This window comes from Mustela nivalis (assembly GCF_964662115.1).
Source record: "Mustela nivalis genome assembly, chromosome: 10".
Classification (NCBI taxonomy): Eukaryota; Metazoa; Chordata; class Mammalia; order Carnivora; family Mustelidae; genus Mustela; species Mustela nivalis.
The window spans coordinates 82884575-82903109 of NC_139029.1; the positions used below are offsets into that span (position 1 = coordinate 82884575).

Consider the following 18535-nt stretch of genomic DNA (forward strand, 5'->3'; position numbering starts at 1 on the left):
GTACCTAGGTTAAACTGGCTGTGCAAGTTTTTGTTAAGAATGAACATATCTGGGCTAAAACAAAAGCCTTTTGATTCTTAGGTAACAGCATTAACTGTGTTTCCCTCACAGTTACTAGATAATGTAGTTTGCTTTTGTAAACAAAGAAAACGGTCATTGATTCCACTACTGTGGTTGACATAGCGTATACTACTTAATTTTACTTTTGAGATCTTCCTGTTGAACTAATGAGGTGAAGGCTCATGAGCCGTATGATGTGTTCAGATTCTGTGCTGCAAGTGATAGGCTGTTTTTGAAAAACTCTTGTGGCTCTGTTCCTTGGGTCAGCTGTTATCCTCAGAATTTTATAGTGAGAGTACGATAGTGTCCCTTTCTCCTGAAAAGCAAATGCATTTTCTTACTGTGGCTCTGAAGAAAGAGAGAAAACCCTGGCTTACAATTCATAGCAATTTGATTATTAAAAAGAAGCAGTTTCTTAAGAGTGGAGATTTCAGCGCAAAAGTCCTAATTATCTTTTTCTTTCTCAGAATTCGATCATCCCTGGCCCCCCCTTCCTCTTTGGAGCCTGTTCAGTACTGCTGGCTCTGCTTGTTGCCTTGTTTATTCCAGAACATACCAATTTAAGCTTACGGTCCAGCAGTTGGAGAAAGCACTGTGGCGGTCACAGCCATCCTCATAGTACACAAGCGCCAGGAGAGGCCAAAGAACCTTTACTCCAGGACACAAATGTGTGATGACCGAAATCAGGAAGACTTTTCTATCACACCCAGGTCTTAGTTTTCACCTGTAGTTCTGGATGTACATTCCATTTCCATCTACAATGTACTTTAAGGTTGTCTTAAGAAATGTATCTGCATGAACTCCGTGGGAACTAAAGAAAGAACCAGAACCGGACAGTTTTCCAAAGATGTTACAATTTCTTTTGAAAAGAAACCTTTTGTTTATTAGCACCAATTTCTTGCCACTAGCTTTTGTTTTATTATACATCCTTTAATTAAAAACTATATACGTACCTTCTTAGATACTAGCAACGTCTCTGCTACCATTTCCTTCAGGTGTTGAGCTTTAACTCTATGCTGACTCACAGCGAGACAGAGTAGGTAGTATGGTTATGGACCTGTTCGTTTTTAACATTGTAAAATCTTGGGTCAAATAATTCAAAGCCTTAATGCAGATGCACTAAAGTAAAGAAATGGTAAATGAATTGTTTGCATTAAAAAAAAAAAAAACTTTAAGAAAATTGTACTAAATCTGAATCATGTTTCAAGCTTGTTTGTAGTAATTTTATTTTAAACATTCACCACTGTTTTTGAAATGAGAAAATATCAGCCATTTAGAATTTAAATTGGGGTAGAGTCTGTAAATCTAAACGCTGGCTCGGGTTTGTTCCCCAGCTACTTATACCACTATTCTTTTAATGTTTGCATAATCACAAGAACCTCAACACTTGAATACATAATCTAAAAATTATATAGTAAAGCTGGTAGCCTTGAAAATGTCAATGTGATATCTATATGTAGATAAATATATATAGTGGCCTTTCAGGACTGTCACAGTAACACTTTATTTACAGAGCTAATGTTTGTCCTAAATTTTCAGGACTCTAGAAGAGAGCTTTATACAATTACTGATGTGAATTTCTCTAAAGTGTATATTTTTGTGTCCAGTTATATTATTTAAAAAGTGTTACTTTGTAAAAATTGTACATAAAGTATTGTATAGTTTACACTGTTTTCATCTTGTGTGTGGTTATTGCTCAATGCTTTTTAAACTTGGAACATTCACTATGGTTAAATAAGGTCTTAAAAGAAATGTAAATATTCTGTTAATAAAATTAAATATTTTAATGATTTTTTTTTTTTAAAGAAAGTCTTGATCTGTGATTCCCTGTAAGGTCTGTTGGCTTTATTTGTTACCATAATCATTTTTACAGTAACAAATCAAAGCTTTACACCATCTTCCCTTTAATCCCTTTCCCCCCCACTACAAAATACTCCCATAGGAAGACAAAAGAAATGGAAACTTAGTCCGTAAATTAAATGGAAGTACTTAAATTCTAAGCATCATCAACAGCTGCAGATCAATGCTGTTTATTTTTATATACACATCATACTCCATAAATACTTTATTAACAAAGCTCAGTTTATAGAAATATGTTAAGTGCAACCTTGTGATTATTAACACATGTACAGCTGTACACTGCAAAACAATTTCAAATAAAAAAGAACTACCTGTATGCCCTAAATCCCATCCAAACCCTGTCATGTTTTTATATATTACATAATATTTACAGTAAAGATTCTAATATCACCAAGAGGCTACTTTCTAGATTATTAAATACTTTCAAGTTACTGTAACCAAGTATTCTTACTAATACTCATACAGTATATTGAAATGACAAGTCATACATAAGTCACTACCCAGTAATGGTTACTTAATTTTTTAGAATAAATCCCCTAGTTAAGACTGCTTGCAACTACCAACACAGCTTCAGAAAAATACGACCAAATACTAAATTCTTTGTCTTACCATAAACCTAATAACATTGATATTCATATATTGAATTCTCTTTCCGAATCTATGTAGTAAGGTCCTTGAAAATAGTTTGTTAAATATCAGATGAGCATTAGCAGTCCTTATACACAATTGATTTATACATTTCATAAGACAATGCTGCTCTGTACTTGGTGATCATCAGTAAGAAAACAAAATGGGACCCTTTGAGTCTGGGTGAAATTTTAGAACCTAATTTTTCTCCAAATAATTCTTACTTGAAACTGGGTTGGTTACAAAGAAGAAAAAAAAAATTTAACTTCTAGCAGTTACTCACTTTGCCTACCTTATTAAGCAAACATTAAAATGAACTGATAGTATAAAAAACAATGAATATTCATGATGCTCTTAAAGTACTTTGTAATGTACTACTTTTTAAAACATTCCACTAATACAGGTTTAACTGAATAACAAACTAATAAAACTCCAAATGAGAGAAAAACTGGGTAAGTATAGATTTCCAGGAAGCATTAAAATCCTATAAACTTTGCAGCTTAAAGCACTTTATACTTAATCAGGTTAACATTGTCCAAATTATTTCTCTAATTTATCAAAATTATCAGAATTAGTTAGACTTGTTCAATAGCTAATTTAAAGATGCTGCAAAGAAAGTATTTACTTGCTATGAAGGATTAATTTCATTGAAGGTAATTTTAGGATTTCCCCTTTATTGTAAATATCAATAATATAGATATCTCTAGAGATAATCATTTTCCCTCATAATTTTGTTGGCAAAGTTAGACTTGTTCAATAGCTAATTTAAAGATGCTGCAAAGAAAGTATTTACTTGCTATGAAGGATTAATTTCATTGAAGGTAATTTTAGGATTTCCCCTTTATTGTAAATATCAATAATATAGATATCTCTAGAGATAATCATTTTCCCTCATAATTTTGTTGGCAAAGTTAGACTTGTTCAATAGCTAATTTAAAGATGCTGCAAAGAAAGTATTTACTTGCTATGAAGGATTAATTTCATTGAAGGTAATTTTAGGATTTCCCCTTTATTGTAAATATCAATAATATAGATATCTCTAGAGATAATCATTTTCCCTCATAATTTTGTTGGCAAACTTAAAACTTTTATTTTACCAATGGAAATGATAAAATGAATTAGTGTTAGTCTTTGGTTTCATATTCTATCTAAGCAGGTTTTCATTTACCCAGTCCTCAATGACTAGAATGTCTCTTATGAGGATCAACTTTTCCCTCAGAAATTCTGAGAATTTCTAAGGATTCATTTAATAGAATTCATATTATCATTCTATCAAACACCATGTTCACAAACAAAAAAGCGTCATTTACTCAGAATCTTCACTCCGAATCCCCCAAGTACAAACTGGCTCCTCTAGCTTGCCGTGGAACAACAGCAGGAGTTAAAAAGGATCCAAACAATCTAATACAGTAAGCTCAAGTAAACTTTGAAATTTGCTGGCTTAGAATTTTGATCTATGCTGCGCATACATTTTTAAACCATGGGAATTTATAAAATTTCAATAAAAAGTTAAAGACACCATTAACTGTTTGTTAACTGCCCAGGGAAATACGCTGAAGATGCAGAAGGGAGCACTGCAGGTTTGGAAGATGTCTGTAATGCTCCTAAAGTGCCATCTTTTTGATGGTCTGCAAATGAGGACAAAAAAAGATTATTTGTATTCACTTAGTTCTACATAAAATATAGTCAATGAAACCACTGTCAAATCCATTTCAGAACTGTCCTCTCACCTGGATTATTGAACAGGTTTTGGCTGAGCCCACGTAAAGGAATGCTGTCTTCCCTTTTCTTCAGGTATTTGGATTCCAGCCCTACATTTGCACCACTTGAAAGGAAAGTAGTATTTATTTTAAAATTTATTTTCACTTGAGATAAACCATCAACATTAACTGTTAATCTACAAACACATACTATATATAAAATAATCTAACTATGTTTATAGCTTTGTTCAAAACAAGTCATTCTTCACTGGTTTCTTAAGCAGTTTATCCATAAGCCAAAGTACCCTTCCCAGTGAACAGCAGACTATCATAAATAACACTAATAAGTAGAAGAGCTAAGATAAAGAATATGGGGAACTAAAAATGCTAGTACTATGAAACCATAAAACCATAATGCATAAGTGATACATGCTGAATGAAAACACATGTTCATGCTTCAAGAGTATCATTTAACCATTTCTATCTCGTATTTAAAATGAGTAAGGGGCACCTGGTTGGTTCAGCTAGTTAAGCCTCTGAATCCATCTCAGCTCAGGTCTCAATCTCAGGGTTGTGAGTTCAAGCCCTGCATTGGGTTCCACACTAGGTATGGAGCCTACTTTAAAAAAATAGTAATTAAAGAGTAAACTTTTTCCTTTGCCAAAAGCTCTTCAGAACTTTACAGTACTTCAAAGACGTCATTAATATGCACTATTAAAATAAATAAATAATGAATTCTAGTCAGATGAATACAAATACAAAAGTTTAGAAAAATATGGGGGCATTTACCTAGTTGTATTTTCCCCCTTCTATCACCATACTCCTTTTTTCTAAATCTGTCCAGTGTCAAGTTTCTCTAATAGTTCTATGGCACAAGAGTTTAAAGGCACTTGTAAAACAATGTACATTCTTAAAATTAAGTGGTCTTTTTCCAATTTTCAGAAAAGAATTAAGTGGGTGAATAGGTATTTCCTTCAATTTTAACTTTTTAAACTTTTGATACCCATTGCCACTTTTTCCTGACAACAAATACAGGAAAAAACCAATTACAAACAAAAAACACTCAAAATAGCTGAACAGTCCTAATTTTAGGGACACATGATTATGTCTGATTTTTGTACCACAAATATGATATTTTCTGCAAGTAAAATTGTGCTTGGTGTATATGACACAGTTAAATATATAAACATGGTGCTCTACCATTAACAGGGATTACAGATGATGTGCCTCTTATTTAAACAAGTTTTAAGATTAAATATAACATATACATTTCAAGATTTCAAATTTTTTTTTGAGAGGCTCCCAAACTTTTGTAATATTCATATTGGTGACAGTTTTACAGAAGCCAATGAATGAAAGCCAGAGAATGGGGATAAGAAGCCTCTTTGAACTGTTAGTAATTTATTCCGCAGTATACTTGAATGATGCTAGCTCATGGTAATGAGTGCCAGCAGACAGGTCTTAAAATGATTAATTTTTAAGAAGCACAATGGTAAGAAAAAAATAGTACAAACATGTATAGACTACCAGTGAGACTACCCAGAGAGACAAATTTTCATGAGCTATTTAATTTAGTCACAACTCACTGACGGAACAAACCTCACTATGTAAAACCCATGTATAAGAGCTAAAAAATAGGAAGGGGTTTCTGAATAGGCAGAATACGTCATAAAATTAAAGCTTATTTTGGTAGGTATGGGACAATCTCACAAGCCTTATTCTTAGCAAAGAATTCTAGCAGTTTAAAATAGGTGACTCCTGGGGTGCCTGGGTGGTTCATTCGGTGAAGGGTAAGACTTTTTGTTCCGGCTCAGGTCATGATCTGAGGGTCCTGAGATTGAGCCTTTGGACTCCGTGCTCAGCAGGAAGTCAGCTTCTCTCCCTCTCCTTCTGTCCCTCCCTTTACTCGTGCACTCTCTCTTTCTAAAATAAATAAATATTTAAAGTATAAATAAAATCAAAATAGCTGGCTTCTCAGAGTACTTTACACTGGAAGCATTAATTCAGAAAAATGGAGAGCTTTCAGAGGCAGACATAGCCATACAAGAAAACAAAAACAAAACCACACTAAATAGAGTTAAAAAGATTTCTATGTATTTGCCCCCAAACAGATGAAAGGTGGTTCAGTTATGCAGGAAAGTCACTCTTAAAAAATAAATTTTTACATTTATAAATAATAAAGTTTATAAATGTTTAACTGTCTCTTACAGTTTAAAAAAAAAGGGAAATCTCTTTTTCATAGATAAAGAGAACTCCACTTCAATCCCACTGATCAGCAACTTAAAATGTCACAATAAGTGGGCATCAAAGCTTTCAAGCATGGATAAAATTGCAAACATTAAATTTTATGCCAACAAGTACTTACTTTTCCTTATCAGTTGAGCAAGGCATACTAACAGTTGTTCCTGACTGAACTTCTCCTAGAGGTGTATTTGGTTTTGTAAACTGCAAGTTAAACTGGACCTGTAAAGATGGAGAACACATCATGTAACCTAATTAGTGAGAACCGAGAAAGTTCCATATGGAGACAGGTGGTTCCATTTTTTTTCTGATAAATCTAGACCACAGAAGAACAGGTTCAACACGAGCTTTATAACACAAGCACATTTTCGTGAGAAGATTTAACAACAAAAAAATCCTCTTTCTTCTTGTCAAAAAGATTCCTGTGATAGAAGCAAGATGGATAGCATAAAATGATTCTCTTAACAATTATTTTGAGGAGCACCTAGGTGGCTCAGTGGGTTAAGTCTCCACCTTCAGCTCAGCTCATGGTCCCAAGGTTCTGGGATCGAGCCCCACATCGAGCTCTGGCTCAGCGCAGAGCGTGCTTCTCCTACCCCTGCCGCCTGCCTCTCTGCCCACTTGTCAAATAAATAAATAAAAATCTTTAAAAAAAATTATTTTGAAACAAAACAAACATTAATATAGCTGAACAACCTGGGTTTGAATTGCAGGGCTCTATTTATACACCGATCTCGGTCAATAAATACAGTACAGTAGAATGAGGTACCAAAAATCTCCTTATCCCCACCCAAAGTCAGCAAAACTGGATCCTGGATTAACACTCATTATCCAATACCCAGAAATGTAGAAAATTTCCTTCTATGCAATGTCTAGAGTACCGCAGAGCACCTTTACCATCTCTCTGGGTTGGCTTGATCCACCTGACTCTCTACATGGTCCTCCGGCAGCTCCTGCTTACAGGAAATGCTGGTAGGCTGTGAGCTGCTAGATGCCTGGGCTCTTTGCCCGTCCACTTGGAGAACATTCAGTATGGCCGACAGCACCTCTCCCTGCTGTCAGCTCTGCACTGCAGGCTTCTTCCTGTCATTGTGGAGTGCCCCCGGACTCTTGGGTGATGTGGCCAAGGAGGACCAGTAACTGGCCTTGCCACTTGAGCGAGAATCGCTCTCCAGAGCTGGTTCCTTTACTGCCTCTCAGTTCAAGCCTTCAGTGAACTAACCCACACACACACAGGTAGTGGGATGAGGAGCGCCAAAAGCACAGGAAAGTCCTGCTGTTCCAGCCTACCCTGCATCTTTCCTCTACTTTCCCTTGCTTGTTATCATCTGGCAACTTCTTACTTTTCAATCACAATATAAAATACATTCCTATAAAAAAATATATAGGAATATATATATTAAAAATACAGTAGTTTAGTTTGGGGGGAGTCAAAAGTTACATGCAGTTTTTTGACAATGTGGGGGGGGGTCAATGCCCCCAAACCCCAACATAGTTCAAGGGCTAACTGTACATTTATTTTCTAAGATTTTCTATTTATTTATTTGACGGAGATAAAAAAATCTTTAAAATAATCAAAAGTAATCCAAGAATCTATACAAAAATCTAAAGATATACGACTGAGGTTTCATACCGGAAACCTATAAATGGGTTGTATCTTAAAAGTAGAAGTATACATATTAAGTCACCAAACTAATAGATTTAAAAAACTGACTACTTGCATACAAAAGGAAAAGGCATAAGAAAACAAGAAATATCTATTTTTAGTAAAAACTCACAATAATAGCAGATAGGTACAAACTATTGGTTAAAATTACGAATAAAAAAAGTAGGGGCACCTGAGTGGCTCAGTGGGTTAAGCCTCTGCCTTTGGCTCAGGTCATGATCTCAGGGTCCTGGGATCCAGCCCTACATCAGGCTCTCTGCTCAATGGGGAGCCTGTTTCTCCCACCCCTGCCTGCCTCTCTGCCTACTTGAGATCTCTGTCAAATAAATCTTTTAAAAAAAAAAAAAGTATAGGCTAATAATGTACCTGACTATCAATGTTCAGTATTTCAAAGTTATTAGTTCTCCCTACATTAATCTATGCATTTCACATGATAACTTAAACACAAAAAGGAGTTTTAAAAGTGAATTTTTTAAAGAATTTTCCAATATTCCTTATAGAAAAATAAACATGAAAGAGTAAGAAATGTTAAGTACCAGATATCAATTCATAAGATACAGGCAAACGTAATAAATTACAAAACTGGGCAAAATAAAAAGAATGGTCTCAAATACTGAAAAAAATGTAGTACACCACTGTGATCTTTGAGAGAAGTGTGATCCCTACAACTGACCCAGGTTTCCAAGTGGAAGCACTTTATCTAAATTCAGGTACAGAGGTAAAACATAATTGCTAAGAGTGGAAGAGATCAAGATCAGAATTTAGGGAGGCTGGGGTGAGTGGAAGTTGCAGAGCAGAATTCTGACAAGCAAGAAGCTATAAGGAGGCTCCTAGGTGCTCAGTCATTTAAGCGTCTGACTCTTGATTCAGGTTCAGGTTATGATCTCAGGGTTGGGAGATCAAGAGGCTCCATGCTCACTGTGGAGTCGGCTTGGGATTCTCTCTCCTCTCCCTCTGCCCCTCCTCCTGCTCATGCTCACTTGCTCACTCTCTCTCAAATAAATAAAAATATAAAATAAAAAAAAAAAAAGAATATAAAAAGAGAAAAACCTCTAGAAATCTGCACATGGGTCCCTTTTGAGTTTTTGTTCAGCACTAGACACATGCATAGGGACAAATCTCCAAAGACTAAAAAAAAAAAAAAAAAAAAGATGGCAGATTTAATCTGAACAGTTCCCAAGGTTCACGATCATGGAGATAAAGTTGAAAGTCCTTGGCAAGTATTTAAGGCATTCAGTGAAGAGCCATGAAGGAACATAGCTTTATAGAAAGGCTGAACTACCCCTTGAGTAAAAGCTACCCAGATAACTGAAATAAAGCTGAAGAAAACAAAAAATCCAGAATGCTATGATCTAAATGGTCCAGTCAAGACACAGGGTGACAAAATGGAAACAAACAAGCCCCATCTATATGCTGCTCCCAAGAGATTTGCTTCAGATCTAAAGACACATGAAGACTGAAACTGAAGTGATGAAAAAGATATTCCACAAAAACGGAAGCGAAATAAAACCTACATAGCAATACTTACATCAAACAACACAGACGTTAAAGCATAACAAAAGATAAAGAAGATAAAGAATAATAAAGGGATGAATCCAACAAAGGGATACAACAATTGTAAATATCTATGTACTGACCACTGGAGCACATAATAGGCAAATATTAGCAGATGTAAAGGGAGAAATTGACAGTAATACAATGATAGTAGGGGATTTTAACACCCCACTTACATCAATGGATAATTCAGGCAAAAAATTAAGTGGGAACTGTGTCTTTGCGTAACATATTAGACCAGATAGACTTAACAGATACATACAGAATGTTCCATCCCAAAACAAAAGAATACACATTGCTTTAAAATCACATGAAACGGGGATGCCTAGGTGGCTCAGTCAGTTAAGCATCTGCCTTTGACTCAGGTTATGATCCCAGGGTACTGGAATTGAGTCCCACATCGGGCTCCTTGCTCAGCGGGGAGTCCGTTTCTCTCTCTGCCTACCACTCTGCCTGCGTGTGCTCTCTCTGACAAATAAATAAAATCTTTAAAAGAGTAAAGTAAAATAAAATCACATGAAACATTCTCCAGGACAGATCACATATTGGGTCACAAAACAGGTATCAATAAATGTAAGACTGAAATCGTATCAACCACAACAGTTACGAAACTAGAAATTACAAGAAAAAAAAAACTGGAAAAAGCATAAACACATGGAGCTTAAATAACATGCTACTAAATACCCACTGGGTCAATGAAATAAATGAGGAAATCAAACACCACATGAAGACAGGGGCGCCTGGGTGGCTCATTTGTTAAGCATCTGCCTTTGGCTCAGGTGGTCCTGGGATGGAGCCCTCATCAGGCTCCTGCTCAGCAGGAAACCTGCTTTTCTCTCTCCCACTTCCCCTGCTTGTATTCCTTCTCTCACTGTCTCTTTGTCAAATAAATAAATAAAATCTTAAAAAAAAAAAAAAGAAAAGAAAAGAAACCAAAAATCCAAATGAAGACAAAAGAAAAAAAAAAAAAAAGAACAAAGCCCAAGCCGGGGAAAATAAAGATTAGAGCAGAAATAAATGAAACAGAGACTAAAAAAACACTGAAAGAGATCAATGAAATCAGGTGGTTCTTTGAAAATATCAACAAACCTGACAAACTTTTAGCGAGACTCATAAAGAAAAAAGAGAGAAACAAAATAAATAAAATCAGAAAGGAAAGTAACAACCAACACCACAGAAACACAAAGGATTATAAGAAACCAAAATGAAAAATTATATGCCAAAAATTGGGCAACCAAGAAGGTACAGATTCCTAAAAACCTACAATCTTCCAAAACTGAATTAAGAAGAGAGAGAAAATCTGAACAGTTGAGACCAATTTCTAGTCAATAAATTAAATCAGTAATCAAAAAATTACTGGGACACCTGGGTGGCTTAGTTGGTTAAGCATCTAACTCTTGATTTCAGCTCAGGTCATGATCTCAGGGTTCTGAGACTAAGCCCCACATCAGGCTCCGCATTCAGCATTGAATCTGCTTCAGATTCTCTCTCTCCCTTTCCCTCTGTCCCTTTTCCCACTCATGCTCTCTAAAATAAAGAACATCTTCCAAAACCCCCAAATTCCCAACAAATCAAAGTTCAGAACCAGATGGATTCACAGGCAAATTCTACCTAACATTTAAAGAAGAATTAATGTCTATTTTCTCGTCAATCTATTCCAAAGGAGAAAGGAAGCTTCAATATGTAGATATATTCTACAAGGCCAGCATTACTGTCACAATAAACCCTACAAGACAAGACACTACAAAAAAGGAAAACTAAAGGTCACATCCCTGACAACACAGATACAAAAATCCTCAGCAAAAGGTAGCAAACAACATACCATAATATAATAAAAGCATCATTCACACTCCACATCAGGCTCTAAGCTCAGTCAGAGAGTCTGCTTGTGGATTCTCTCTCCCTCTCCCGGTGCCCCTCCCCCTGCTTGCACGCTATCTCTATTATAAATAAATAAATAAATCTCGGGTGAAGGAAAAAAGCATCATTCACCCCATTTAAGTGGATTTATTCCTGGGATCCAAGAATGGTTCAATATCTGCAAATCAACCAATATGTGAAACACCACATTAACAAAAATCACACAATCATCTCAATAGATAAAAAGAAAAAGCATCTAATGACTTCAATACTCATTCATGATAAAAATTCTCAACAAACTGGGTTTAGAGACAACATACCTCAACATAACAAAAGCCATATACGACAAACCCATATCATATTGAATGGTGGGAAACTGAAACTTTTTCCCTTAACATCAGGATCAGTAAAAGGATGTTCACTCTAGCTACTTTTATTCAACATGGTACTGGAAGTCCTACCCAGAGCAATCAGACAAGAAGAAATAAAAGGCATACAATGTGGTAACAATCACCATTTACAGATGACATGATACCACTGATAGAAAACCCTAAAGACTCTACAAAAAATACTATTAGATTAAATGAATTCAGTAAAATTGCAGGATACAAAATTAATATACAGAGTTGGTTGTATTTCTATAGATTAAACATGAAGCAGCAGAAAGGGAAATTAGGAAAACAATTCCAGGCACTCCTATGTTTACAGCAGCATTATTTATAATAGCTAAGTTATGGAAGCAGCCCCGGTGTCCATCAATTGATGAATGAATAAATAAAATGTGGTATACGTATGCAATGGAGTGTTCTTCAGCTCTAAGGAATGAAAACTTGCCATTTGCAATAACATGGTGCAGCTATAATGGTAAACAAAACAGGTCAGAGAAAGACAAATACTATATGATTTCATTCATTCATGGAATTTAAGAAACAAAATAAGCAAAGGGAAAAAAAATAAGAGAGAGAGACAAATAATAGATTCTTAATTATAGAGAACAAACTGCTGGTTACCAGAGGGAGTGGGGATGAAGGGATGTGCTAAACAGCTGGTAGGGATATTAAGGCGAGCACTTGTGATGAGCACTAGGTGATGTATGGAATTGCTGAATCATTATACTGTATACCTGAAACTAATATAACACTATGTTAAGTAACTGGAATTAAAGCTTTAAAAAAAGGTGCTCAAATAATCTGAAGAAGCACTTCTCCAAAGACGATATACAAATAGCCAAAAGCACATGAAAAGATGCTCAACATCACTGATCATTAGGGCAATGCAAATCAAAACTACAGTGAGATACCACCTCACACCCAGTAAAATGGCTACCATTAAAAATAAATAAGACAAGTTTTGGAAGGATGTGGAAAAACTAGAACTCCTGGACATTATTAGTGGGAATGCAAAATGGTACAACCATAATGGAAAACATTATGGCAGTTACTCAAAAAACTAAAATTAAAATTGCTGGGGCGCCTGGGTGGTTCAGTGGGTTGGGCGTCTGCCCTCAGCTCAAGTCATGATCTCACAGTCCTGGGATTGAGCCCCACATTGGGCTCTCTTCTCAGCGGGAAGCCTGCTTCCCCCTCTCTCTCTGCCTGCCTCTCTGTCTCCTTGTGATCTCTGTCTCAAATAAATAAATAAAATATTAAAAAGAAATTTTAAGTTGCTACCAGCAATTCTACTTCTGGTTCTATACCCCAAAGAAATGAAAACAGGGCTTGAAGACATATTTGTACACCCATGTACACAGAAGCATTATTCTCAACAGCTAAACATGGAAGCAATTCAAGTGTCCATCAAAAGATAAACAAAATGTGTGACATACACACAATGGAATATTATTCAGCCATATAAAGGGAACAAATTCTGACAAATCCAAACTGAACAAATCCAGTTGTATGGTACAACTGGAATGAAATCTAAAGACACATGCTAAGTGAAGTAAGCCAGTCACAAAAAGACAAATACTATACGGTGAGATCACTTTATATGAGGCATTTATAACAACAGTCAAAATCATAGAGATAGAAAGTAGAACTGTGGTTACCAGGAGCTGGGAGGATGGGGGAAATTGGGAAATAACTGGTTAATGGGTACAGAGTTTCGATTTTACAAGATGGAAGGAGCTCTGGAGATGGCTGGTAGTGATGGTTGCACAGTATTATGTATGTATTTAACATCACTGCCCGTGTATACACAATTTTTAATTCTAAACTTTAAAAAGGTTAAGGGGCACTTGGATGGCTCAGTCGTTTAAGCATCTGACTTTGGCTGAGGTCATGATCCTGGAGTCCTGGGATTGAGGCCCCTGTTGAGTTCCCTCAACAGGGAACTCAGAGCAAGGAACAAGGAGCTCAGAACAAGGGAGGCTGTTTCTCCCTCTCTCTCTCTGTCCCGCTACTCATGCTCACTCAATCTCAAATAAAAAATAAATAAATCTTTAAAAAAGGTTAAGACAATGAATTTTATATGTATTTTGCCATAGATTTTTTTTTTAAATGGAGTGCACTACAAAAGTTAAATTTTACTGTGTGTAAATGATACCTCAATAATCTGACTTAAACTGTAGCTGGAAAGTTCTGAAGCTCATCAATAAAATTTTAGGGGCACCTGGGTGGCTCTGGTTCTGAAAAATCTGACTTCAGCTCAGGTCATGATCTCAGCATCCTAGAATCAGGCCCCACGTTAGGCTCTACACTCAGTGGGGAGTCCGTTTTTCTTTCTCCCTCTGCCCCACTCCCACTGATGTGCATGTACATATACTCCCTCTCCCTCTTTCAATTAAGAAAATTTAAAAAAAATTTTTAGATACACTGAATAACACCTATAGATGAAAATGAAGCATCTTTAAAAACAAAAAACAAACCCACTTATAATGGCACCACAAATAAAAGACCTAAGAATAAAATTAACTGAGGACGTGAAAGACACACTCTGAAAATTATAAAACACTGATGAAAGTAATTGAAGACAAAACAAATGGAATGCTATATTATATTCACAGGCTGGAAGAATTAATTTTGTTAAAATGTCCACACTACCCAAAGCAATCTACAGATTCAATGTAATCCCTATCAAAATACTAACAGCATTCTTCACAAAACTATAATAAATAATACTAAAACTTCTACAGAGGCGCGCCTGGGTGGCTCAATTGGTGAAGCACCTGACTTTGGCTCAGGTCATAATACCCCCGGGATGGAGCCCTGAGTCAGGCTTCAAGCTCAATGAAGAGCCTGCTTCTCCTTTTCCCTCTTCCACCCCCCAACCCCTACTCGTGCGCCCTCTCTCTCTACAATAGAATCTTTAAGAAATTACATTTCTACAGAATCACAAAAGGCATCAAATAGCCAAAGCAGTTCATGAGAAAAACAATGAAGTTGGAGGTACATTTCAAGATAATACTACAAGGCTGTAGTAAAAGAGTGTGGTACTGCCACAAAAATAAACACACAGATCAATCAAACAGAATAGAGCACAGAGAAATAAACCCATTCTTACATGGTAAATTAAATTATAGCATGGGATGTAAGAATATACTGTGAGGCAAAAGACAGTCTCTTATATGAGTGGTGCTGGGATAACTGGACAGCTCAATGCACTGGAATAAACCTGGATGACATTCACGTCATACCTAAAAATTAAATGAATTAAAGACCCAAATGTGAGGGTGCCTGGGTGGCTCAGTGGGTTAAAGCTGCTGCCTTCAGCTCAGGTCATGATCTCAGGGTCCTGGGATCAAGCCCCGAGTTGGGCTCTCTGCTCAGCAGGGAGCCTGCTTCCTCCTCTCTCTCTCTCTCTCTGCCTGCCTCTCTGCCTACTTGTGATCTCTCTCTGTCAAATAAATAAATAAAATCTTTAAAAAAAAAAAAATGAACTATTGGGACTTCATCAAGATCAAAAGCTTTTGCATAGCAAAGGAAACAGTTATCAAAACCAAAAGACAACTGACAGAATGGGAGAAGATATTTGCAAACTATGTATCAGATAAAGGGCTAGTATCCAAAATATAAAGTACTTATCAAACTCAACACCCAAAGAATAAATAATCCAATCAAGAAATGGGCAGAGGACATGAACAGATATTTCTGTAAAGAAGACATCCAGATGGCCAACAGACACATGAAAAAGTGCTCGACATGACTCAGCATCAGGGAAATACAAATCAAAACCACAATGAGATACCACCTCACACCAGTCAGAATGGCTAAAATTAACAAGTCAGGAAATGACAGATGCTGGCGAGGATGCGGAGAAAGGGGAACCCTCCTACACTGTTGGTGGGAATGCAAGCTGGTGCAACCACTCTGGAAAACAGCATGGAGGTTCCTCAAAAAGTTGAAAATAGAGCTACCCTATGACCCAGCAATTGCACCACGGGTTATTTATCCTAAAGACACAAATGGAGTGATCCAAAGGGGCACATGCACCCAAATGTTTATAGCAGCAATGCCCGCAATAGCTGAACTATGGAAGAACTGAGATGTCCATCAACAGATGAATGGATAAAGAGGATGTGCTATATATACACACAATGGAATACTATGCAGCCATCAAAAGAAATGAAATCTTGCTATTTGCAATGACGGGGATGGAACTAGAGGGTATTATGCTTAGCGAAATAAGTCATTCAGAGAAAGACAATTATAATATGATCTCCCTGATATGTGGAAGTTGAGAGGCAACGTGGGGGTTTTGGGGGTTAGGAAAGGAATAAATGAAACAAGATGGGATTGGTAGGGAGACAAACCATGAGACTCTTAATCTCACAAAACAAACTGAGGGTTGCTGGGAAGAGGGGGATAGGGAGAGGGTGGTAAGGTTATGGACATTGGGGAAGGTATGTGCTATGGTGAGTGCTGTGAAGTATGTAAACCTGGTGATTCACAGACCTGTATCCCTGGAGCTAATTATACATTACATGATAATTAAAAAAAGATTTAAACCCTAACATCAGAATCCACCTTCTTAACCACTAAACTATACTGTACATAATACAGTAGTTGAATAGTATATGCATATAATTCACAAATAAATATTCACTAGAGTCAAGCTCAACATGTTTTACTTGTTTTAGGTTGCTTTTGTTTTTCAACTTTTGGGGATACATAATCAAAAGAATATGGAGATCAGTGATATAGGAAACCCTGAAAGTCTAGCTCTTATATTTAGGAATATCCTTGTTATAATGATTCCTCTAATTCTAGAAAAACTATAAAGGTAATCTTGTAAGTCATATTAGACCATATTTAGGCAATTATCTGGAAAGTATATATAGTATTTTTTGTCCTCACTATGGGGGAATATGTATATATATATATACTGTTTATATTTGTATATATATATACTGTTTAAGATTTAAAAAAAAAAAAAAGCAATTTGAAAAACAGTGTGGAAGTCCCTCAAAAAGTTAAAAATAGAACTACTTTATGATCCAGCAATTGTACTACTGGATATTTACCCAAAGAATACAAAAACACTAATTCAAAGGGATACAAGCATCCCTATGTGTATAGCAGCATTATATACAATAGCCAAGATAGGGTAACAGTCCAAGTATCCATGAGTTGATGAATGGAAAAGATGTGGTATATCTACATAATGGAATAGTATTCAGCCATACAAAGAATGAAATCTTGCCAATTGCAATGACGTGGATGGAGCTAGAGAATATAATGCTAAGATAAATATACGTCAAAGACAAATACCATACGATTTCACTCATACATGGAATTTAAGAAAGAGAACAAGCAAATAAAAAAAAGAGAGTGAGGGCGCCTGGGTGGCTCAGTGGGTTAAGCCGCTGCCTTCGGCTCAGGTCATGATCTCAGGGTCCTGGGATCGAGTCCCACATCGGGCTCTCTGCTCAGCAAGGAGCCTGCTTCCTCCTCTCTCTCTCTGCCTGCCTCTCTGCCTACTTGTGATCTCTATCAAATAAATAAATAAAATCTTTAAAAAAAAAAAAAAGAGAGTGTGTGTGTCCAAACAAAAACAGACTTTTAATTACAGAGAATAATCTGATGGTTACCGGGGGAGGGTGTTGGGGTTAAATAGGGTTAAAGAGTTGATGAAGATTAAGGAGTGTACTTGTGATCACTTGAGCACCAAGTGATATACAGAACTGATAAATTACTATATTGTATACCTAAAACTAATAATACTGCATTTAACTAATTGTAATTAAAATAAAAACTTAAAAGCAAAATAGAATGAAAAAGCAATTCAATCATAATTCTCAAGAAAAAAATTGATCCAACACACAATCACATTTGAGTACATGATATTCATTAAGGAACACAGTATTCAAGAAACAAGCATTGGCAAGGATGTAGAGAAAAAGGAACCCTCACACACAGTTGGTGAGAATGCAAACTGACACATCCACTGTGTAAAATAGTATGGAGGGTCCTCAAAAAACTAAAAATAGAATAGCCTATGATCCAGTAATTCCACTACTGGGTATTTACACAAAGAATAAGAAAACACTAATTTAAAAAGATATATACACCCCCACATTTATAGCAGCATTATTTACAATAGCCAAATTCTGGAAGCACCAGAATCAGTTGACACCCAGTGTCAACTGATAGATGAACGGATCAAGATAACATGGTATATATACAATGTAATACTGTCCAGTCATTAAAGAAAGTATGAAATCTTGCCATTTGGAAAGCATGGAAGGAACTGAAGGGTATAATTGTATGTAAAATAAGTCAAAGAAAAACAAAAACCACACGATTTCACTCATATATGGAATTTAAGAAATAAAGGGAAAAAAGACAAACCAAAAAACAAACTGTAGAAGACAAAATGAGGGGAGGTAGGTGGGGGAACGGGTGAATTCAATGAAGGGGATTAAGTATACACTTATCTTGATGAACACTGAGTAATATATAGAACTGCTGAATACATTATAAACATGAAATTAATACTGTATGTTAATTATACTGGAATTAAAATTAAA

The 18535-nt window shown here is 36.1% G+C and overlaps 2 protein-coding genes across 6 annotated transcripts in view; one reads left to right on the plus strand and one right to left on the minus strand.

Moving 5' to 3' along the window:
• The window catches only part of MFSD14A (major facilitator superfamily domain containing 14A), a 42403-nt gene extending 40553 nt beyond the window's left edge, over positions 1–1850 (plus strand). For all 3 annotated transcript variants that reach the window (XM_082686506.1, XM_082686508.1, XM_082686507.1), the window contains one exon: positions 528–1850. In XM_082686506.1, the coding sequence (XP_082542632.1) occupies positions 528–734 (207 nt within the window). In that variant the 3' untranslated portion in view covers positions 735–1850. The remainder of the gene's footprint in view (positions 1–527) is intronic.
• Positions 1851–2074: 224 nt separating this feature from the next.
• SASS6 (SAS-6 centriolar assembly protein) overlaps positions 2075–18535 on the minus strand; it is a 42959-nt gene continuing 26498 nt past the window's right edge. For 2 of the 3 annotated variants that reach the window (XM_082686492.1, XM_082686490.1), the window contains exons 15-18: positions 6613–6710; positions 4278–4372; positions 3477–4175; positions 2075–3139 (exon numbers count right to left, since the gene is read on the minus strand). In XM_082686492.1, coding sequence (XP_082542618.1) covers positions 4069–4175; positions 4278–4372; positions 6613–6710 — 300 coding nt within the window. In that variant the 3' untranslated portion in view covers positions 2075–3139; positions 3477–4068. Of the gene's footprint in view, positions 3140–3464; positions 4176–4277; positions 4373–6612; positions 6711–18535 lie in introns of all 3 variants that reach the window. The other variant, XM_082686491.1, reaches the window with a different exon arrangement.